General features: G+C 52.7%; 2 protein-coding genes across 45 annotated transcripts in view; both read right to left on the bottom strand.

Moving 5' to 3' along the window:
- Positions 1–9,308, bottom strand: part of MADD (MAP kinase activating death domain) — a 40,155-nt gene extending 30,847 nt beyond the window's left edge. For all 30 annotated transcript variants that reach the window (XR_006056432.2, XM_042233479.2, XM_042233481.2 and 27 more), the window contains exons 1-7: positions 9,173–9,308; positions 5,518–5,677; positions 4,315–4,911; positions 3,611–3,914; positions 2,752–2,883; positions 2,113–2,226; positions 880–960 (exon numbers count right to left, since the gene is read on the bottom strand). Coding sequence is in view for 29 of the 30 variants with exons in the window: in XM_042233479.2 (XP_042089413.1) it covers positions 880–960; positions 2,113–2,226; positions 2,752–2,883; positions 3,611–3,914; positions 4,315–4,911; positions 5,518–5,579 (1,290 nt within the window). In the remaining variant the exon portion in view is untranslated. The remainder of the gene's footprint in view (positions 1–879; positions 961–2,112; positions 2,227–2,751; positions 2,884–3,610; positions 3,915–4,314; positions 4,912–5,517; positions 5,678–9,172) is intronic.
- A 1,601-nt stretch (positions 9,309–10,909) lies between these two features.
- On the bottom strand, positions 10,910–23,759 carry NR1H3 (nuclear receptor subfamily 1 group H member 3). 15 transcript variants are annotated; one of them, XM_060400089.1, is made up of 12 exons: positions 23,553–23,759; positions 19,486–21,717; positions 18,910–19,062; positions 17,049–17,128; positions 16,345–16,533; positions 15,591–15,857; positions 15,005–15,213; positions 14,722–14,901; positions 14,455–14,554; positions 11,711–11,824; positions 11,397–11,491; positions 10,910–11,205 (listed from the first exon to the last, which is right to left on the bottom strand). In XM_060400089.1, the coding sequence occupies exons 4-12, from the start codon at positions 17,089–17,091 to the stop codon at positions 11,059–11,061; spliced, it is 1,344 nt and encodes a 447-aa protein (XP_060256072.1). In that variant the 5' UTR covers positions 17,092–17,128; positions 18,910–19,062; positions 19,486–21,717; positions 23,553–23,759; the 3' UTR covers positions 10,910–11,058. The 15 variants fall into 15 exon arrangements, with proteins under 15 accessions (XP_060256072.1, XP_060256074.1, XP_042089409.1 ...); XM_060400091.1 differs by lacking the exon at positions 18,910–19,062; XM_042233475.2 differs by lacking the exon at positions 18,910–19,062 and having other exon boundaries at positions 21,631–21,717.
- Between the last annotated feature and the right edge of the window lie 33 nt (positions 23,760–23,792).

Raw genomic sequence — 23,792 nt, 5'->3', positions numbered from 1 at the left:
CGCTGGTCCACGGACCTCGCTTTGAGTGACAGGGGTCAGAATACAGGGTCTGTGAGCCCAGAGATCTTAGCTCCTATGAACGCGTAAAGCACAATTCTGACTGTACTTCTCCATCTCATTAGTCATACTAAAACAATCATCGATAATGAAAACACAGCAAAGGAAGACAGCTAGAGAATCTTCTGAACTTGCTATCCTCACCAGACTCAGCTGTAACAAGATATCATATTGTATCAGCAGTGATGGAGCCAAGTGAGAAAAAGCAAGAGGGATGACACAAAATAACTCATGTAAATCCAAACAGATTTTACCTAGAGGTATTGCTAAGTAACTGAGACAACACAGAGAGAGATTTCTGAAGACTCTCCAAGTGAGGAGTTCCTAAAAAGAAACACAGAGCTATCTACTGGAGGTCCTACACAAGACATAGGGCAGGGCCGGGGGCCAGGGTCTCATCACGGTTTACCTTCAGGTACTGTGTTCAGCATGCAGAGGAAGAAGAAAATCAATCATTGAAAATGCGTTTATGGGGTTTACTCAAAAGGAAGGAATTTTTGAAGACATGATTCTGTAGGGACCAGAGATCAATTCAAGAGAAAAACATGAAAGGAGCCAGACTGTCCAAACTGCTGACTCCCTCCTTAGGAGACAGAGAATATTCCTAGGCCATTAAGAAGGGCAGCTGTGACAAACAGCAGAAAGTGAAGGGTGGTTTTATGCACTAGAGGGTGGTGGGAGGGGTGCACACCATGGATGGAAAGGAATCTAAGTGGCTCTTCTTCTGAGATTCACCCCAGCACCCCAAAATGAGATACCCCGCTTTTCTGGAGCCCGCCCACGGCTAAGGAGACCTACTCGTTTGCTCCCCTCTTCACCCACCTGCTTCAAATGCTTCTTCAACTCTAACGATTCCGGTTCTGGCAGGACAGGCAGCACTTCTGCGTTGGTGGGGGCAATCACCTGCACCAGAGAAAGGGCAAAGGTGCGACCTTAGAATTAGTTGCTCCAGAGTTTCTCTCACGTAAGGGTAAGGAACAAGAACAGGAAATTAGATACACAACGTTGTTGTTTTTGGTCACGAAGTCATGTCTGACTCTTGCGACCCCATGGACTGAAGCCCGCCAGGCTCCTCCGTCCATGGGATTTTTCAAGCAAGAATACTGGAATGGGTTGCCATTTACTTCTCCAGGGGATCTTCCTGACCCAGGGATCAAACCTGCATCTCCAGCTTGGCAGGCGGATTCTTTACCATCTGAGCTACCAGGGAAGCTCCTTACATATATACAATACTATTATATACGTGCGAACACACACATCATACACGCATGTATATAAATACACAGATATATGCATGTACATGACAGATATACACACCTGAAAGGAAACAATATACCTAAATGCTCTTGGTGACTCTCCCTGGCCAACAGGCTCATGGGACTGCGCCAGGTCTTGGCTGGGGTGCTGGGGACCGCCCAGCCTCGTGAAGGCATGTGCGTTCTTCAGTTGCAACGTGCAGGATCTTTTAGTTGCAGCACGCAAGCTCTTAGCTCTAGTTCCCCGACCAGGGATCGAACCTGGGCCCCCTGCATAGGGAGCATGGGCTCTTAGCCACTGGACCACCAGGGCAGTACCAGGATCACGTCTTTTGTTTCGTTCTTTGTACTTCTATTTTTACTCTCTAAAGTTTTATGGCAAACACGTATAACGGCTACCTACCGAAGCTGGAATGTATTCACATCACAGAATGTTAATAATATACTTTTTAAAAATCTGCACTGAAATGCAGTTTCTTAGTAGAAACTACACTCCGAGAAAACCAGTAGATGACCTACGCCGTAGGAAATAATTCTGCAACCGTTAACTGCTCTGCTGCTCTTGGAAGATGCGGGGAAACACTTAACTCCAGAAAAACGAAATCTTATAATTCTCTGGGTCCTAACCAAGAGCCTATCAAGACAATAAAGTAAAAGCAGCATTTTTTTAAAGAAAAGTTGTTTCAGTGAGTTTCACAGTAGCAATCACCCACAAATTTAGGACCTTCCTGACAGTAATCTAGAAAAACAGAACACACTCCTATTCTAGGCCCCATGGAGCCTGAGACAAGGGCCTCACCCTGTTGCTGTCCAGATCTACCAGCCACACATCATCAGGCATTTTGAAGTCCAGTTTGTAGAGGAAGAAGCTGGCAGGGACCCCGATGATGTATGGTGTTGGAGCCAATAGCAGCTGTGCAAAAGACAAGGAACAAAACCAAAATCTACTGTGATCACTTATCAGGTCAAGATTTTTCCAAGGGAGGAAAACACAGGTCCACAATCCCTCCTTGAAGGCAGATGTGTTCCAAAGTTCAGAATGCTTCAGATTTTAGAGAAGTAATAGTATGTATTATACATATTATGTACTACTTGCAGTGAGGTAGCCAGTAGCATATAATCCCTGACATTAACTGCGATAAATAAAAACTATAAATAGTGGATCCATGTATATGTATGGCTGAGTCCCTTCACTGTTCACCTGAAATCATCATAACACTGTTAATCAGCTATACCCCAATACAAAAAAAGAAGTTTAAAAAAAAAAAGCCTAAATAGCCTAGGTTTTCCCACCAGATCAGTTCAGATTTTGTGGACAAATAAGTTATGACAAGGAATTCAGGACCAGGACTGATTTACAACTTCTTTGGGCATGGAGCCTTCACCTGGGCAGTGTCAGAAGAGAGGTGGCAAAGCCAGAAGGCGCCTTGAGACTCACCTGCTCTGCCGACGCCATGCAGGTGGGCAGCAGTGGGATAACAGGAAACATATACTCCAAGGGGTACAGCATCGCCACAAACGCCATCACAGACATGGAGAGTGCGTTGTAGTCTCGGGACTGGAGCACGACCTGCCGCAAACCGTACCAGAGGGATTGCTCGACAGAATCAGTAAGGCTGAAGTTGAAAGAGCCTCTGACACTACAATTTAATTTCTTTTCACCAAGGCCACGGCCCTGGGACCTTAGTTTCCACACTTATCACTGCCCGCCACCCTGCCCTGCCTGTCGCCTCCCAGTGTAAGCACTGCCCAAATCCTCCCTGGAATCATTCCTTTACCTTCTTAGCTCTTACTCCCCAAATCCCAGGGTCACTCATCAGCACAGAGTTACTGAGATTTCCAGAGAATTAGGCTGGTACAGTTGAGGATAATTCAGCTGAGTGCCAAGCTCTCTGAATATATCCCACATGATGCTCAAAGTCACTCAGTCATGTCAAACTCATTGCAACCCTATGGACTGTAGCCCGCCAAGGCTCCTCTGTCCATGGGATTTCCCAGGCCAGAATACTGGAGTGAGCTGCCATCTCCTCCTCCAGGGGATCTTCCCGACCCAGGGATCGAATCCACGGCTCCTTCACTGGCAGGCTGGGCCCCTTTACCGCTGGGCCCCCTAACCCACGTGATGCTGGTACCGTAATTCAACCCTCACCCACTGGGAACCTACTGTATATTTCGGATCACGTTATCTCTTGGAGAAAAGTGATGAAAAAGATGTGGTCCGTAATCCTCATCTGTGATGGTCTAGCCTCTGCTTCAAAGCCCTTCCCCTAGAACAGCCTGGAACGCTGCCCTCTCACCTTGTGTTCTAACAGGATGCAGGTGAGCACCTGTAGACAGGCGTCCACACCCAGAAGCTCCAGGGGAAGGTGCAGCGGGAAGTCCACTAGGGTGAATCGAGAGGGGTCTGGGAGAGCAAAGGTCAGAGCCTGCTGGAGCTCCTGGGGCAGGACCTCGATGTCCACTCGTTTCTGCCCCGAGACAGGTACTGGGGAGCGCAGCAAGCGGTAGATCCAGGCCTCAATCTCCCGGAGGTCATGCAGCAGGGCGCTCGACTTCTCCTCCACTAACAACGATCCGGTGAAGATGCGCCACATGGTGTCCCTGAGGAGCAGACACGTAAGCAGCGGGAGCAGACGCCTCCCGGCAGCCCAGCGCAGCCACAGAGAGTCTGACGACGGCGACTGGAGAAGACTTCTCTATGGGCTCAGCCAGGGCCACAGGGGGCACACAAGGGTGATGACAAGCACAAGAACGTACACACAGCAAGGACTTCATGTCCTGCCCATCCTGAAACACCCAACTCCTCAGCATCACTCCAAGCACGATCACGGAAGGAGGTCTAACTCTGCAGCAGTCTTTCGCTTCCATGGATTAACATTAAGCGTTTAAGGAGGTCTGAGGGACCTCAGGCTTTAGAGGGAAATCCCTACGTCCCTCACCAGCCACCTACATCTCAACTCCAGACACCTACCCTGTTCCGAGCAGCAGCAGTGAACCATACCTCTGTATGCCTCGAGGGAGGCCCAGTTTCTTGCCCAGCAGGCGCTCGCTGCAGCAGTCCACCAGACGCTTGAGGGTGTACAGACATTCGCGGAAGGTGGAGAAGAAGGGGTAGTGGCTGAGCACGCACAGGGACGTCAGCGTGCTGTTGCGGGACCGGGTCCCTGCCTTGGCCCTGCGTCTGGCCCGCGGAGACTGGCTCACGTCCGGGGTGGAGTCGGCACTGGGTGGCTGTAGGGACGGGCTGCTCTCTGAGGTCTTAGGGCCCACCTCCTCGGAGACGCAGGGGGCTCGGGGCCCTTCCTTCCCCCGGGACCCTGGCCCGGCCTCCCCTTTTTCCTTAGGCACACGCTTTTGGAAGGAGCGGTAGAAGTTGACGCAGATGCCATAACGGGTGACGCCAGTGTCCTTGTCGGTGAGGGTGAAGACAAAAGAGGTGTCGTCCCGCAGGGTCATGCGCCGCTGCCGCACGCTTAGGCAGCCCTCTGGCTGGCAGAAGAACACGACATCCGGGGGCAGGGGAAACTCCGCGTGGTCCTCTAGCGGGTACCGCCGTAGCAGTTCCGGAGTCTGGGCCACACTGTCACTGCTCGGGTGCCTGGAGAACATACAGACAAGGTCAGCAGCCTGAAGGGATGGCATGCTCTTTTGGGTTTTAACCACAGTAAAGAAAAAAATAATAATAATAATTTAGCTACAGTGGAGAAATAAATGCTCTTTTGGATAAAGTAACCTAGCTGCAGGACCTGGGAAAGCATGCCACGTTGAGGTCTGTGCTGCCATGAAGATGCCTACCCTGAAATGAAAGGCAAATGGCGACAGTAAGATTATCGCCAACACTATAAGATGACTAGCATCTTTCAAGGTGTATTAGCTAATGAATTCCCCAAAGAGCATAGGCAGACAGAAAAGGAGCACAACATACTTTTCCTTTTTCACAAAATAAGGAAGCTGAGGTAGATAACAGTATATTTGCTCAAAATCACAAAGATGCTATTTAGGAGCAGAGGTTTGCTCTTTCTCTTCCTCCAGGCCAGTAGCCTCAATCCGCCTGTTCTGTTTTTCCAACTGGCAGCAAAGTTCCCCTCAGGGTCAAATAACAGAAGAATGAGATATGCAAAGCAACCTGGAAGTAGGGGACGGGATTCCTTACAGATTTTGTGGCTACCCAGATGACTAGACAAAATCAGCACTTCCTGGTTACCTGGCCCCTACGATCACCAGGTAGTCAAGTAACCGAGGACAGGACTTCTTCTTCTGCACCATGGCTCCAATTCATCAGTTCATCTCAGAGAAACTTCAAGGCACCAGGCATGGAGTCAAGGTTCGCCGGACGAATTCTGATGTTATCTGAAAAGCCAAGTCTAATAGGAAAACAAGTACTGATAAGATCCACTGCTTCACCTAAGGGACTCATCCCTCTCCACGTCAACCCAGGTCAGAAGATCTTCCATTTTACTACTAAAGATAGGAGAACATGACACTTTCCCCAGTGTAGAGCTCTGTCCGGGCTTATGAGCTCACAGAGTCACATGTCAAGAAGTAGGATAAATAATGGCTCACCTCCCCATCCCTACAAACCAGGTCGTTTCCAGCCTCACTCCTGGGGCTCTTTCTGAAAAACAGGCCTGGTCAGTCCAATCCGGACTCAATTATCATAATAACAAAAATTAAGCCACTTTCAGGACTGCTTCAGGGTGCATCAGGATCAAACCAGACTCTCTAATCAGAACTAATCTGCACTCCTAGCTCTAGGTAGAAACCTAATTATTCTGTTCCAACATTCTGCATTCAGCTTGATGTGAAACTACCCTATAGATTATACTTAATTGCATTCAGACAACAACAACAGATGGCTACTCTACCTCCATGTGATCTCAAACAAGGACTCTCTCTGCCCCGGCTGCTGCCTCCATACCATTTTTCTTCCCTCTTTAAGCAAGAAAGGGGCCGAGTGGCTACAGATACTAGCTCTGCCCTTGGTGCTGAATCATAGGCTTCAGCCTCTACTGTGGTTCCAGGATTTGAGTCAGTAATACAATACACTTGGATGAGGCCCTGTCCTTCTGGATCTTAGAGATAAAGAATCTAAAGGCAGAAACAACAGGATTTCTGTGAGGAGAGGGAGAGGTGCTCAGGGAAATTTCTAAACCACAGTCCAAAAATTAGGAAAAGCTTCCATGTCTTCCCTGGAGAAGGAAATGGCAGTACACTCCAGCATTCTTGCCTGGAGAATCCCATGGACAGAGGAGGCTGGTGGGCTACTGTCCTTGGGGTCGCAGACTCAGACAAGACTGAGCAACTGAGCACGCACTCACTCCATGTCTTAACTGCAACTTATTTCCTGGTCCATTTCCATATACTTCCCTAAATAAAATGTTTCACTCCACGCCAAGGCCCCTTTCAGCGCTTCCAGCACTGCACCTCTGTGCTCCACACATGGCCACACTAGGATCTTGTTCACTGCACACACAGAACCCCACTGCACTACACACACTCTTACACACCACTCCCTTCTTTGCTGCTGCAGGTACAATGCAAACACTCCCTGCAGGCTTAAGGCTCTATCTGATCCAGATGAGAAGTTATATCGTTTTTCTCTCTTACTTACCAATTTTTAAAAACTATTTACAGTACCTCTCAAATCCTCAAAATACTTCTCCCTCCTTTCCCTTGCTCCCCATAGAGGGCCTGCAGGTAATAGGATTCGGTTTTGTCTCCATAGCAACTCTGGCTCCAGCACTATTTATAGCAGAGCTGCCACCCCTCCCAGGCTTGGTGACCGCACAGTGCTAGCAGCTGCTACCCCGGAGCTGCCCAGTGCCCATAACAATTCATTCTCCTTGAATCTAGAGACGCCTCTTCCACTGACAGCATCTACTGATTATCAGGTTATCTTCTCCCTCGTGTGCCTTTAGTTTGCATGTGGTCCTATTTCCAGATTTTGTTAAGAGATTATCTCCCCTCTATACAACCAAAACCAAGTTCCCAAGCATACCGTATACTCATTTCTAGGCATCACTAGCGCCGCAAGAGCCCTGTGGGTCTCCCCACTGCTATGGAAGCATGAGCATGCTGCAGAATGTAGGGCACTGTTAACAGAGCTCCTCCCAAGCAGAATGAGAAGGGGAGGGAGACACAGGAATGAAATGGGAAGACGGGTAAAAGCATAACTCATTCTCTAAACAACTGTGTGTTTGCGGTGGTCATTTTATGCTGTATATAAATGTCAGATCACTGTTGTACATCTGAAACCAACGTAACAGTGTACTTCCAACCACACTTCAATAAAAATGTCTGCTCCCCCCCCAAAAAAAGAATCACGTGGAAAATGCCTAGTGAGAGCCAAAGCACCTTAAAATAAAACAGAACTTGCAGGACCAGAGCTCAAGGCTGAGCCTTGAAATAATCTATGTTTACACTGAAAACCAGGAGCCCTTTACAACCAAAAAAACTCAAAGATCTCACCTGGAGCATCTTCTACTGATATACTAGGCATCGGACCCCTATCCTTGGTGGGATCCCAGCCCCCTCTGAACTGAGAATCACTTGATAAAACTGAAATCATTATCGTGCTCTACAGTGTTCATCTCCCTCCAAAGCCAAAAGGACCCAGAGACGTCGTGACCATTCTGGTCACTAGCAATAGGATGGATTTTTAGCCTCGGCTCATATCTCATCAACAGCCACTGCTTTCAGTTATTCAGATTGCAGAGATAACCAAGGCTTTCCTAACTATTCTCTCTCTTCTCCCCTCCTCACAAAGATTCTACATCCTCTAACATGACCTATAACTCAACATTCTGTCTTCACATCCACCCACTCAGCCTTTAGCCTCAACCACATTTACAAAACGTAGAACCCATCATTAGCCCCTATATTCCAAAGGCATCAAGCTCCAAACCTACCTGCTGAAGTTCTACACAGTTACCATCCACTGCATCCACAGACCTTTAAATTATCTGTGTCTTTTCAGCTTACAAATGGTCACACGGACCAGCTCCTTGGATGTGTCCCCCGTTTGGGGCAGGATGTTAATAGTAAAACCACAGGAACCAGAGAGCGATATGACATCTTCGCTGACGTGAGCAACGACAAGAGGCTCTCTCCCCTCCCCCTCCTCCCCAGGCAGTGACCTTGCAAGCGCATCAGCACAGACTGGTCCAGCTTGGGGAAGAATAAGAGCAAGGAGGCAGGCGCTAGGCAGGGATGGGGAAGAGGGGAGGACAGGAACAGGAGGACGAATTTAGAGGTGCACGAGGACGAGCAGGGAAGCTGTTGCAGGAAAGACTGAACAACGGCGTCTCCACTCACCAACAAGCCAATTTTCAAACACCGAATTAAAAATAATGATAATTTTTTTTTAAGAACCAAATGTTCTTCAAAATCTAACCAAAAATAAGCCGCGCGCGTGCGGGCACACACATATACACACGCGCACAGAAACACACACACACACACACACGCTCGCCATGTGCTTAGCACGGCTCGGGTCCCCGGGCTGGACAGCTCTGGCCGCCCCCTCACCTGCTGGACAGTTCTCCCCCCGCCCCCGCCCCGGAACCAAGGCCGCCAGCCCGCCCCGTAGGAACCCAGCCCTGCAGCCGCGAGCTGCGCCCAGGTTCGCAGCCCGAACCCCCTCAGCATCCCGGACGCCCCCACCTCCAGCCCCACCGCCCCCATTCCTTACCGACCCCTGCTCTGCCTCTCGAGACCCCCATACCCTCTCACACGCCTTTGGGGCCTCCTTAGAGACCCCCTCCCCCTGGAGCTCCTGTTCCCTCTCAGGATCCGTTTCCCCCAGAGGAACCCAATTCCCAACATCTTTCTAGGACCCTCAGTGGTCCGGACCTTCCTACCTCCCGGGCCTAGGGGGACCGGCCGGGCTCGGCTGGACGTCCCCGGGCAAGCCGGGCGTCACGGGCTCCCCGACCCGGGCGCCGCTGGGAGCGCGAGCCAGTTCCGCGTCTGCACCAGGGGGGCGCGCACCACTCCGACTAGGTGAAGGCAGGGGAGGCTGAGGGGCGCCGGGGCCGTACCATTCACCCCCGGCGGTGGGGGGGGGACGGGGCTGCACCAAGCCGAGCGACGAAGGGCGGAGCCGGTCTCGGGAGAAGGGCGTTTACGCACACACCTAGGCGTGAGGGAGTGGGAGCGCGATGGGGCGCGTACGTGCCAAGGGGAGGACCCACGGGAACGCTGTGGGTGTGCGTTGCGCAAACATTTCAGTTCGACACGGTAATAGAGCCCATTTCGATGATGGTACCTTCACCCTGGAAGCGACTTCTCAGAATAAGCTGCTCTCAGACTGTCTCGCCGTCCCCTTCACCTCACTTTCCTCCTCCCCCCCGCCGCTCGCTGTTTGGAAGCGCCCAGCAGCCCGTGCAGGGAAGCCGGCGGCCGCGGCGGCGGAGCCTACCAACTCGGGACGGCGGGGGGGGGAGCGGGCGGCTTGAGGCCGGAAGGCGCGGCCGCGCTATCACCTACGCCCGGTGCGCTCCAAGGAAGGGGGCGTGGGCGGCGCCGCGGGGCCCGCTGGGAAATGCAGTCCCGCCCTTCTGAGAGGCTCAACCCGGGACGCGGCAGCCTCCTCTTGGCTTCGGAGGACCTTTTTTTTTTTCCCCCAGTCCCACAGGGCCTGCGGGACCAAGAGGAAGGAATTATTGTCCTTTGATTTTTCAGGAAAGCCAAGGCATTGGACCTGCACGCGCGAATACAGGTGCGCGACTTAGGCGTTGGTTCTGAAAAAGAAATCCAACACCCCTCCCCCAGAGAAAGACGACGCGCGATCCCTGAAGGGGAAGCTGGCCTCCCAGCCTCAGCACCTCACTGACCCCTTACGGCGGGATGGGACTGGTAAAGGGAGGTCCCCTCTCACTGCCAAGGCTGCCACTTTGTGACCTGCCTCTCCCCTCTTGAGTCTGGAAGCGGACCCTCAAGGACACACTAGCTTCCCGCCTCCGGTGGTCAGGCCCCCATTCCCACCCCTCAATCCAGAAATCGGTTTCTCTCCTTCTAAATTCACTTTGGTCTTCCTATACAAACGTCCTAAAGGAAATCAGTCCTGAATATTCATTGGAAGGACTGATGCTGAAGCTCAAACTCCAATACTTTGGCCACCTGATGCGAAGAGCTGACTCATTTGAAAAGACCCTGATGCTGGGAACAATTGAAGATGGGAGGAGAAGGGGACGATAGAGGATGAGATGGTTGGATGGCATCACCGACTCAATGGACATGAGTTTGAGTAAACTCCGGGAGTTGGGGATGGACAGGGAGGCCTGGCGTGCTGCAGTTGTGGGGTCGCAAAGAGTCAGACACAACTGAGCGACTGAACTGAACGGAACTGATATAAACAGTGCCAGACCTCTCAGTGTGGCAGCCCCGAGGCATTTACGGCCAAGCCGCGGAGGGACAGTGGAGAATTTCTCTGGGGGCCCTGTGGGGGAAAACAGGAAGTGGTAGAAGCAGTTGGGCAGCGCCTGGAGAGCCTTGTGCAAAGGGGCCCCCAGGTTCATCCATTTGACAGGGTTCACACAGTGTTCACGTGGAGCGCAGTGTGGATATCCCGACTACCCAGCAGCCACAAACTCCCAACCCTTTGACTCTCCTTTAATGCCACGTGAGGATCTCCTCTGCCCAGCCCTCAGGAATGTTTGTCCTTTATCTGGCTCCACCTCTAGGAGGCAGCCACCCAGCCTCAGTCATCCAGCCCAGGAAAACAGAAGACACGAAGGAGGAACTGTCATTCGTGCACGTCCCAGATCTCAGAGAGCAGCGGGGGAAGCTTCTTATCCTGCAGGCGCAGGGCAAACACTTGCTCTGAGTGGACGCTGCTCAGTGTCCGGAGGCTCACCAGTTTCATCAGCATCCTTGGGAACATCAGTCGGTCCTAGGAAAGGAGAGGGACAAGTAGGGCCTTTTGTCTCTCCCCAGGGAAGAGGGGCCAGGGGAAGGGGAGTTGGGGGAGAGGCAGAGAAGTGGCTGTGCTCAATGCAGTCAGGGAGGGGTTCTAGAAGGGAGAGCAGGTGTGCTGGGGATGAGCTGTGGAGAGGAGGGAGGAGGGACAGCGGGGAGACTCACATGGGGGTGGTGGATGGAGACGTAGGCATGCAGGGCCTCCACATATGTGTGTTGCAGCCTCTCTACCTGGAGCTGGTCCTGCACGTTGGGCCGGTCTACAGGTCACCAACAGAGTTGAGTGGCAGGTCTGGCCAGGGTCTCATTTCCATACCCCAAATCACAGCCCCAGAAATAGGGACCTGCCGCACCCAACCTCTCCCATCCCACAGGAACACAGCAAGGGCCTCCACCCCCACAATCGTTGTCCCATGGCGCCTGCAGCCCTCTCTGATTTGAGTCTCTCGCTGGTTTTCCCTCTTGCCCCTCCTCCGCACCTGCAGAGAAGATGCTGATAGCAATGAGCAAGGCAAACTCAGCATCATTTAGCTGCAGCTCGTTCATGGCTCTCGAGAACTCGAAGATGGGGTTGATGAACTCCACCTGCAGCCCTGGGGAGGAAGAGGAGAGGCTGGGGACTGTGGCATGGGCTTTGATGTTCAATCCCTAAGTCATGTCTGACTCTCTTGCAACCACAGAGACTGTAGCCCACCAGGCTCCTCTGTCCATGCGATTTCCCTGGCACAAATATTGGAAAGGGCTGCCATTTCCTTCTCCAGGGAATCTTCCTGACCCCAGGATTGAAGCTGGGTCTCCTGCACTGGCAAGCGGATTCTTTACCACTAAGCCACCAGGTGAGTCCCGTGAGACATGGGCAGCATGGCTCAATTTCGGAAGCTACCAGGAAACTCAAGTCCCCAGGCTCTGCTGTGTAACCTTGGATAAGCTTCTTAGCCTCTCTAAGCCTCTTCTGTGAGGTGGGAATCATATCTGAACTTACAGAATTGTTGTGATGGTTAAATGGTAAAGCATACAGACCCCTTTGCACTGCACCCAGCATATAGGACATTCTGAATTAAATAATCACAATAATAATTGTTAGGATTCTTCTTAGAACTCTTCAGGGCCCCACATTACTAGAAATAGAGGCAACTCTATGTTTGTTTACAAAAAGACTTCTTCACTGACAACTAGCCTTACTTTGAATAGTAGCAATTCATTTCATTTTCCACATCACAGGGGAGACAGCAGTGTGCTGAGGGTGTGGACTCTGTTGTTGGACTCCCTGGGTTTGAGTCCAGGCTCTACCACTTCCTAGGCTGTGTGACCTTGGCTAAGTTATTTAAGCTCTTTGGTTTTCCCATCTCTAGGATGGAAATAATAATAGTACCTACCTCATAGTGGGTCCTTAGAATAATGAGTGGCACATATAATAACTGCCATATAAGTGTTTGTTGAATAAATTAAAAAAAAAAATGGAACCAGTCTTCTTACTGAGAAGACTGAAGTTCAGTAAGTCATGACTTGTTCTAAAGGACAGCGTTCTAATGAATGTTTCTCCCAAACACAGTCAAACTCTCCCCACCCTACCCCATCCCTAGGTTTTCTCGGATGTCTTTTAGCAACCGTCTGCTAACTTTTCCATTCCAGGCTTCTCAATTAGTTACTTCCTGTGCTTTCACCCCGATGTTTATCAACTGTGTCTTGATCCACTTGTGGACAAGTTCTGTTTAGAAAGCACTTCTTGGTGAGGTGTCTAGCCTTGAATGGCGCGGAACAGCCCCCTGGGAGGACGAGCCAGTTTTAGAGTTTTATCTCCCGTGAGGGCCCACTGCTGCTCGCTGAGTGAGCACCCCCAGTGTGGTCGGCTCACGTCACTAGTCACTCACACGTGCAGCATATGGCAGTGGAGGTAGAGGGGGAGGGAGACCTACCCAAAGAGCACCGCTGTCCTCCTCCCCTCACTGAAAACATGAGAAATGAAAGACAAACACTACGGCATGAAAACCGCTTATATAAATGAATCTATAAATAGATGCAGATTCAGATGGCCCAAGTCCGTAAGTGCCGAAAGACACACGCAAACATGAGAACAGGCAAGGGTTCAGAAGGGAGGGTGTTATGAAGGAGAAGGCCGTGGTTGGGTAGAGAAAGGGGGCAGGGCTGGGCTTCTAAAGAAGGAAAAAGTCATTACATCACTCCTGTTAGATGTCTCTATGTTCAAGCAGCACACTGGGCACTGTAGAAGGCTAGAGGTGCCCACACAGCCCTCCCATGCCCTGTGGTGAAGGGAGTCCTACCTAGAAAGCTCACTGGGTGGCCTGTGATCAGACAAGAGCTGGCCTGAGTCACCAGAAACCTTTCTGAACTCTGCCCTGGAAACCAGGATCCTCCAAACCTGAGAATAGAGTCAGCATCAGCCCTATTTTACAGACCCACTGACTCAGGTGTGAAACCACTCAGTCTCTTGTTCAGCCTCAGTCCTGTCCCTCCAAAACACCCTCTACCTTCCAACCCTTCTCCCACAGCACAAACGACACCAGCAACTGAATATGAGGAAACCAACATTGCTTAGCCTGCAAGCAAGTGTCAGATAGAGAACAGCACTGTGACTAATTCTTGGAGAAAGTCCTCCAGCTATGGGATGGGGACAGAAGTATTCCCTCTTATCCTAATACTGCCCCATCTGGGCATCTCTGCTGTGTTTTAACGCCAATGCCACGGCTCCTCAAAAAGCACAACTGAAAGGAGGAAATCAGTCCGCGTGATCCTTAAAGAGCACGTCTGTGAAAGGTTTTTCGTGATTGACTACAAAAGGGCTCAGTGAGGTTTTCAAGTATTTTTCCTAGCTTTTCTTCAAGCAAATCTTTTCTTCCAGCAAAATATTATTCAAAAGCACAACATATAATGCAGATTTAAATGGAGCTTCTTGTTTGGCTAAAGTTAGGGTGAAGGACATGTCTGCTCTAAGGTGACACTGTGGAAACCCTGCCTCAGGTTCCTGGGAGCACAGTCTGAGAACCACTGGCCTAATTCAACAGAGACCAGGAATCTGTGTGGGGCAGTTAAGGGAAAACTATCAGGATTTCAACTTTCTGTCTTGGAAAAACAGGTGGGTCCTTCCCTTTGCAGCTGCCCAAACCCCGGGCCTGCAGCTCTGTAGTCGCTATGGATCCCCTGCATGACGGGACAAAATGCATCTGTCCATCCAGCCCAGCCCATGTGTGAGTTCAGTCCTCACCTGCTTTGGCAAAGTCTTCCCGGTTATAACTGAAATCCTTGAGGAAGGTGATACTCTCACTTCCAGGGTTGTACCTCCGAGAGGTCTCCAGGAGCATCACCTGCACACAGTGATCAGGCTGGTCTCGGCCTGGGGCACCTTCGAGGAAAGGGCAGCCCCTCATCCCTACTTCCCGGGCCGGGGGGTGGGGGGAGGACATGGCTTACAAGGGGGCTAGCTGGAGGCTCCTCCCACAGACATCCCTTCACCCCCATGCCCACCAGCCACCTCAATCGCAGACGTCTTCAGCAGGGCGATCTGGTCCTCCCGGCTGAGCTGCAGGAAGCCTGGCAGCTGTTTGGCAAAATCCACGATCTCCTGCACAGAGACGATGGCCAGCTCGGTGAAGTGAGCAAAGCGCTGCTGACGGGCCTCCCGGCTCTGGGGATCTGGTGCCATTGGCCAAGGCTGCCCAGAAAGGCGAGGAAGGAGACAAAGTGCCCTGAGTCAGATGTCAAGAAGCACCTGGGGCTCTGGGCACAGCCGTCTTGTCCCCAGGGCTCTCAGGTACCGTGACTCGAAGCTGGTCTGAGAAGGAGCGCCTGTTACACAGCTGCTGGGCAGCCACCAGCTTCTCAATCATGCCCAGCTGCTCCGGGCTGAGCTGGGGCAGGACTTGGGGAGGTGAGGAAGCCCTCGGGGGTGCAGATGTGGCCTGAGCCTGTTCCTCCTCTTGCCGCTTCAGTTTCTTCAGACGGATCTGTTCTTCTGATAAGACACCTGAGAAGAGAGCAGGACAGGGTGAGGAGGGGAGAAGTGGGGAGACAGGAAGCGGGGATGGGGCACAGGAATAGTTTGAGGCTCCAGAAAAAAAGAGAGCGTTGGTTACAAAGAAGATACCAAAAAAAACCCAAAACACATGCTATGTGGCATATGGGATCTTAGTTGCCAGACCAGGGATGGTCTGAGCCCCCTGCAGTGGAAGCTCAGAGTCCTAACCACTGGACCATCAGGGGAGTCCCTAAAGAAGAGACTTTAATCCACTCTTAGGAAGGCCTGCAGACTCAGCTGCCTGTCTGCCCCCAGACCCTGGCAGCCACACGTCCCCTCTTCCCCATCAGCCTAACCGCCCCCAGCTCCAGTGTCCAGACACTCACACTCCTCCCGCATGCCCGCCTGGCGGCACTTGCGAAGGCGGCACTCCTGGCACTTGCGGCGCATGTAGGTGTCCATGGGGCAGTGGCCCCCGCTGTGGCAGACGTAGCGTGCCCCTTTGATGACACTGCGGCGGAAGAACCCTTTGCAGCCCTCGCAGCTCAGCACGTTGTAGTGGAAGCCGGAGGCCTTGTCCCCACACACGCTGCACAGCTCGTTCCCCAGCATTTTGGGGGCGGGCCCCTTTTTCCGCTTTTGTGGACGAAGCTCTGGATGCAGAGAAGAGCCTTCATGTTCTTCTTCAGGGAGAAGGCTTAGTGCTCAGCTGGCCACTGGCCTGAGCACTCAGTGACCTTCATTCACTTCATTATACCAAGACTAGTCTCTCTATTCTAAGAAAGTAGCTCTCATATGCCAAGCTGTCCTAGGTACTGTCTGAGCCCTTACAGGCACTGATCCTTACAACAACCTACAAGATGGGTGCTCTTATTATTTCCATTTTACTGAGGCTCAGAAGAGCCTAGTGTCTGACTCTTTGCAACCCCATGGACTGTAGCCCACCAGGGTCCTCCATCCATGGGATTTTCCAGGCAAGAATACTGGAGTGAAGAGCCTAAGACAGATGCAAGATTTACACTCAGATCACTTATGTCAAGTTGACGCCAAAGCCTTTGGACTTAACCCCAATCTCATAAGGTAAAGAGCCCTGATCCCAGATCCAGGGAGCCCCCTCCTCCAAATCTGGCAGCTCCTCACCTGTGGACTCTGGAGGGGCCTCCACACCAGGGAGCAGGGCTGCAGGCTCTGGCGCCTCCAGCCCCACCCTCGAAGTGCCCCCAGCGGACTGTGGTGTGCTGGATTCCTCCCTGAGGATGCACTTGCTGCTTCCCAAGGGCTGGCTGCTTGCATCTCGTGCATCTGGTTCCCACAGCTCCACTGCAGAGTCTGAACCCCAAAAGACAGACACAAAGGGTCTCAGGTCCCCTACATTCTCCTGGGAAACTGCAAGTCTATCTCCGCCCACAGAGGGCAGCAAAACGTTGGCTTTGGCTCTGGGACCCTGGGATTGTTGTGTGCTCTAGGGTGAGCCACTTGTAGTCCCCTGCACCTCAACACCTTAATTGAGGATGTTAACCTCTATCCTTTGGGCGGGGGCTGAAGTCCATCCATCTCAGAGATCAGATAGAACTCTTGAAAGCCAAGCTGGGTAAGCCCTGGACATGCCAAGCCTCCCCAGCAGCAAGCCTGGATTGAGAAGGATGGCAGGTTATCTGCCAGGGCTAGGCACGAGAACCAGGGCAGAGGTAACCCGGGCAGAAGGAGGTCAGCAACACCCACAGCAGCTCTGAACTGTTCTCCAGGGGAGGGCAGAAGGCAGGTCATGTAGGAGGCTGATTCCCGCGGGAGGAGAGGAGCCAGGGCGCAGGCTCAGGGGAGAGGGCTGGAGTGAACACGCTTACCAGGAGACACATCAGGCACAGGAGCCTCCAGCCACAAAGACATCTCTTCCCGGAGTCCTGGACATTACCGAGGGACTGTCCTGCAGGAAGGATCCAGGTTACACTCTTCCCAAACTGGGCCCCTTCCCCTCCTGATCCTGCCTTTTATCTCTCCTCATATATCAGCTTATGTTTACCTGCCATGTATGTGTTAGCACCTGTGCCAAGGCTTTTCATGCCTTCCTCACAACATCCCTGTGACATCAGGGCTACTCTTAAACTCAGTTTACACATGAGCAAACTGGAGTTACAAGACACGAAGAAAATTGCCTATGGCCACGCAGTTAGGCAGCAGTAGAGCCGAGGTCGAGTCCCAACTCTGGTCTCTCCGACCGTCGACAGCTCTGATGTCTTGGCTACCGTGCCACCTCTTCTCCCTGGCCCCGCTCCAGGCTATCAGGGAACGTTTGACCCCCCCACCCCCGCTTCTGTCAGAGCCCCCTCCCCTTACTCCTGCACTGGGGACCGCCGTCGTTGGGCCGAACCCGGGACAAGTTCTGTGATCCAGACTCCCTCCACCCCGCGATAAACACCGCTAGTTAAGACAAACCTCCCTCCTGCCACTTCCCGGGACAAAATTTTCGCCTCCGGGAGTCACCCAAGTTCACACAGAAGACCTCCTCCTCTGATCGCGACAAGTTATTCTGGGGCTTAGAGCGAGCGCTGCGCTTTCATCACCACCCTCCCTCGCTGCTCCCCAAAGACCTCCTTTCTAAAGCCCCGGGACACCCCGCACCCCCGCCCCCACTCCCGGACACGCAGACGCAGAGTCCGAAGGCAGAGCTGAGGCGCAGACCCACCGGTGCCCGGGCCGCCAGACTTCCCGGCCGGGGCAGTCTCTGGAGCCCCCTTGCTGGGAGAGCAGGATGCTGCAGTTCCCGGGTCCGCAGGCCTCGGCGGCGGCCGGGGCGCCCGAACTGAGCGAGGCAGGGGCTGGGAGCCCGGGGCCAAGCGACTGGAGCCCGAGCCTCCTCGCCCCCGCCCCCGGCGCTGACTCCGCCCCTGCCGGCCGGCCGCCCCCTCGGCCCGGCGCCACCGCGGCCCCTGCCCCCCGAGCCCGGCGGCAGCATGTCCCCGCAGAGCGGCCCGCGGCTCTCCCCTTCCTCTCCTCACCCCGGCGGCTCGGAGCGGCTCTTACACAAACCGCTGCCTCCCAGGCACCACCGCCACCCCACTCCCCGCAGCCTCCAGCGTCGTCCCCTCCCCTCCGGAGACATCTCGCAGAGCAAAGGTCCCGGCCCGGCCCGGAATTACGACACCGAGCCCCAGCCTGCTTTCCCAGTCTCCCTCCGCCTTCCCTGCCTCGGGAAGGGGCCGAGCAGCTCTCCCCACCATCTCCAGGCCGGGGCCAAGCTGCGAGAACTCCAGGGGTGGAAACGGGCAGGTTGCTGGGCCTTCCAGGGAGTTTCTGACTGTGGGTGCCCTGCGGGGGGTGGGGGTGGGGGCCTCCGAGAGGGGAAGAGGTTGGGGCGAGGCTGGGATGGAAAGAAGTCGCTTCAGCACTGGATGGTCTGGGATGGGAGGCTGCGGCTCTGGGTACCAGCCCGGGGACCTGAGAGGGTGTGTATAGGAAGGGTTCCATCACAAGTGAAGGCAGGCCCTGTCCTGCTTCTCCTGAGGCCATAGCCCTGCCTTCCTGGAACCCCGCTGCCTGGAACACCGAGGTCTGCCCTGAAGGTGGACACCTCATTTTATTGATTTTACCTCCCCTGTAACAGAACCTGACATAGAGTAGAAACAAGAGTAGGTACTGTGGTCCCGTTTGTTGAATGAATATAAACAAGGAAAACAGTTTGATCCTCTTCTATCCTATACTTGTTACCTCGAGTCAGTTTCATCTCCACAGCACTGCTTCAGTGCACCGGCTCTGAGCTCAGGTTTTGGATTCAAATTTGGGCTTTGCCTCTGCCTCTTTTTTGCTGTGTGATCTTGATTAAGTGGGCTTCCCTGCTGGCTCAGGCTGTAAAGAATCCACCTGTGATGCAGGAGACCTGGGTTTGATCCCTGGGCTGGGAAGATCCCCTGGAGGAGGGCATGGCAGCCCACTCCAGTATCCTTGCCTGGAGAATCCCATGGGCAGAGGGGTCTGGCAGGCTACAGTCCATGGGGTCACAGAGTCAGACACGACTGAGCAACTAACCACAGCACATAGCACTTGATTAACTAAGTTAGTTAATGTCTCTGAAGCTCTGTTTCCCTCTCTTTATAACAGGGATAATAATAATGGCTTTTACCACAGAAGGTTGTCGTGGCAATTAAACAATGTATCAGATGGCAATTAAACAATGTATCAGATGGATCGGGCCTAGTAAGAGTACTAGAGATGGCAGCAGCAACCAACCTCCCAATCCCTTCTGCAATGGGTCTTCCCATCACCTTGACTCTGAACACTATTCACCTTCCAGTGCTTATTTCCTATACAGCCCCCTCACTATCTCTTCTGGTCCTTGGAGCCATCCCAAGAGGGAGGGAGGGCACAGTAACTCTGGAGAACACTGAGCTCAGGTCAGAGCCTTTCCCAAGACCACACACAGTCAGCGGCCGAGCTGGGATTGGAATCCAGATGTCCTCACTTGAGTCCCATCCTCTTTCTCCTGCGTCAGAGTCCAGGATGCTTGTCTCGGTGCCTCTCAGGTCTGCTGGACCAGCTAAGCGCGGTGCCTCTCAGGTCTGCTGGACCAGCTAAGCGCCGAGATGGGCGAAGGTTGTGGGGGGGGGCTACAGTGGGAGAGGCAGGGGCCCCTGGGGATGCTTCAGTGCAGATGTGGGAAGCAAGGGGCTGAGGTTACTGCTGGTTGCTCCCCCGCCCCACTCCCAGTTTCCTGCTCACAGGCTCTTCCTGTTTTGCTGTGAACTCCAGTTCCCATGGGTCCCGCATTAAAGCAGAGAAGGACAGGAGGCCAGGGCGGGCAGCCAGAGGGCCAGACACAGAGATGAACAGGGCACCAGGGAAGAGGAGAGGGAGCAGGGCAAGAGTGGACACGGGGTGGGGGGAACTGGGTGGGAGAGGCACTGGGCGAGCAGAAACAGCAAAGAGTTTGGTGAAAGACGGGAGGAAGGTCAGGGTGGGGCAGGGGGAACGGGTGGAGGTTGGGGAGCAAAACTTGAGAAGACAGCAGGCTGGGCGGTGTTGCAAAATCTGCCCATGTATTCATTTTCACATTTCAGAAAAGCCCCTCTGACACCCCCCATCTCAAAGTTCTGCCTCCAGCTCTTGCTCTTGTTCCCTCTCATCACAAGGTCATCCCCTCACAAGGCCGGCACCCCGGGCTGGGCATCTCTGAGTCACGAGCACAAGGCCCCAGCTGTCCTGGGAAAGTAAAAAACCAGGGACTCTGGCTCTTGGGCAACTGAAACGGTTCCGTCTCAAGCACGTACATCCTCTCCTGGCTCCCTTCTCCTCCAGCGGCCAGGAAGGGTTGGCGCCACTGAGACACCCAGCACTCTGGTCTGGGGTCTGATGGCCTTTCTTCTGGGAGTCGGGAGGAGACCCTCGTTCACTCCAGATCCTCAGCTCCTCTCCTCACACCCTCGTCTCCCCCACAGGCTGGGACCGAGGACCACACGCCAGCTGCCTCTGTCACCCTCCGACCCGGGCCAGAGCCGGCTGCTGAACAAGCAGCTTAGGGCGCCATCTCTCCCACGTCAGGGAGTCAGCCCCAGCCTTGTCTCAGAGGAGGAGGAAGCGTGACTGCCTGAGTTACCCCTTCAGGTTACAGGGGTTCAGGAGCCTCCCCGTGAGGGGAGAGCAAACCACAGGGGTCCTGGAGACTAAGGACTGGGCCCTGTTCCCCAAGCCAGGGCCAGCAGTCAGTTGTTTGCAGCAGGAATCACCTCTCACTTTGCCAGACCCCCAAACCCACCTACCAGTCTCCAGGAGGTGTCGGGTGTAAGGCCTCCCTGTCCCTTGGGGGCTTTCCTGTGTGCTTCCTCCATCCTGAGAGGAGGCATCCTGCCTGGGAGCTCCATTTAAGATCTTCCCGCTCCCCACAACCTCCAGAGGGAATCTGAAGCCAAGACAGGCGCATCCCCCAGCCCGTGGTCACATGCACCACTACATAACTCCCCTCAAAGCGCTCCCCTGAAGCAGGCCACAGGGTACACTTGGTGTACAGAGGAGGAGGGGGGCAAGTGCTTCCTGCTGCCTCCCTTACGATTCTGGAAGGCTGCAAAGTGTGGGGAGTGGGAGGTGGCGGGCGGGGGGGGGGGGGCGGTCATCTTTCAGGCCAACCAAGTAACTTCTCAACCTCCCAATCTTCCTGGGAAGAACTCAGGAATTCCAGGTCCGTGAGTTCAGAGATGATAGACAGCAGAAAGGAAAAAAAGAAAAGCAACATTTATTAGGTCCTATGACATACATTTATCTTTGCAGGTATTATTTTATTTCTCCTTATATATAAAACCCTAAGAGGTAGTTACTAGCAGGAGGGGAAATCTCAGATTTGAACACAAGTGTAGCTGACTCAAAAGCTCAAACAAGAAATTCCCACCTCACTCCATTATACAAAACTACCTTCCCAATTGGGAAAAACAATGAACTCACACGGATTTAGGTTCACTTCTGCCAACAAAGAGTAGAGCAGTGGTTCCCAAACGTGGCCTCCTTTTCAGAGATTCTGATTTATTTGGCCTGAGGTAGGAAGGGGATGACAGAGGATGAGATGGCTGGATGGCATCACTGACTCGATGCACATGAGTCTGGGGGGACTCCGGGAGTTGGTGATGGACAGGGAGGCCTGGCGGGCTGTGAATCATGGGGTCCCAAAGAGTTGGACACGATTGAGCAACTGAACTGAACTGAGGCCCATGTATCCATCTACACATCTATTCTTTTTGCAGCTGTAGCTAAGAATCAAGATGTGGGAACCATAGAACCATCTGGTGGAAAACATGCGGAAGCTGGGGGTCCAGCAGTCAGGGCTCCACGTTCGGCTCTAACATGTGCTGTGATGCAATCCTCACCCTTCCTGGGTTTATTTCTCACCATCAAAACTGAAATAATATCTTCTCCATCAATACTTCCTACATCGGATACTTGCAGGCACAAAGAAAACAGAAATATTTGAGCAAGTGGGAAGAAAAGCAAAAGATGAATTTAAGGGATTTTTGTTCTACGTGCCAAAATTTAGTAAGCCTGAGATTTACACTCTGATATCACAACAGTCTGGCTACTTTGCAAGGAGAGTAAGGGGCATATTAAAATGAAATATTCAACAACTCCCATTAATATGCAGAATTTTGTCAATTAACCATGTCCCGTTCAACCCCATCCATGTGAAAAGGTTTCCTTTGCTAGAAATCTCTTTATTGAAAATATTTGGGGGCCACTGAATATAGTTAAACAATGCAGTTTGAGTAGCCTGTGAGACATAGTCTGTTTATAACAGGACAATTTGACTAGAAATCAGAAAACCTGAGTTTTAATCCAGTCTCCTAAACTGTGTGACCTTGGACAAGTCATTTCCTCTTTTAGGATTTGTTTTCTTATCTGTGAAGAAAAGGGGACTAGGTTACATCAAGGATTCAGAGATGCGGATTTATGAAGCTTATTAATGGTCTTCATGAACTTCTTGGGATTGTGTACAAAATTCTATTTGTGTATGGACATTTTTCTGAGAGCCTTCAGCTCTCAATTTCTATTCATTCCTCCATAACAATTTCGGAAGCAAAGTTTAGATCCTGAAATATATGTAAATAATTCAATCTGGAGTTCTGGGGCAAAATAATGACTCTGCTTTCTTCCACATGTTCTGATCAGGTTTTATTTCTCCAATGATCTGAGGTAATTGGCTACTAGGGGCCAGACTGAATCAAAGCATCTCAATGGCCTTTGACCTGACTTCCTGGAGCAGTGAGTCCCTCCCCAAGTTCAGAGTCACAAAGATCTGAAGCCAGACTGGCTTCACCTATATCCTAGCGATGAGTGCCAAGCGGGCCTCTGTCTGATTCTGTGGAAAGCCCATCTACTCCTACTGTATGATATCCTCTTTTCCCTTACCCCTAAAATATCTCCCCACTGGTCTGAAATGTCTCCCCTGAGGATTCACTGCTTTGGTTTTGGAGACTGAACATCCTGTGCAACCCAACCCCTTTGAGAAGAGGCACAGCATCTCGATTCTAATCATCTAAAACCTGGAAGTGGACGGGTGGGAGGAGAGGGAAAAGCACTGGAAGGGGAAGTGAGAGAGCACCTTAAGCTCTGCTCAGGAAATGAGCAGTAGGCTAGACTGGGACCAACCTCAGGCACACAGGAAGTCCAAAGGGCTGGTACACCCTGTGCCCTACACCCCGAACAAGCCTTCTTTCAGGGAATAAGAGCCCGGGCCAAGGCTCAAATTCCACCCCTGGGCCACCCCTCGCCTCAATTCGGCACGGGCTCTGGCTCTAGGTCAAGCCTGACGGCACCCCCCGGCCCGAGGGGGCGCTCGCTCTCCCGGCCACGGTCCAGCCGAATTCAAGAGCCACCTTGGTACGTGGGTCTCCGTGACCAGAGGCAAAATCCACGCTCAGGGGTCTCTTTACCAGGACGAGGTCTTCAAACCCTTTCTGCAGGGCGAGGTCGCGCTACAGTCCCATGCTCCTCTTCCACCGCAGGATCGCGAACCTCCTACAGGAATTCCCTCCGGGATTCCTCCTCCCACCATCCCTGCCGCGCGCCTTTACCAAGATGGCGGCGAGCGCACTTCCGGCGTGTGTTCTTAAGGG

This window comes from Ovis aries, chromosome 15 (genome assembly GCF_016772045.2).
Source record: "Ovis aries strain OAR_USU_Benz2616 breed Rambouillet chromosome 15, ARS-UI_Ramb_v3.0, whole genome shotgun sequence".
Lineage (NCBI taxonomy): Eukaryota > Metazoa > Chordata > Mammalia > Artiodactyla > Bovidae > Ovis > Ovis aries.
This window is presented reverse-complemented; position numbering and strand designations above follow the sequence as displayed.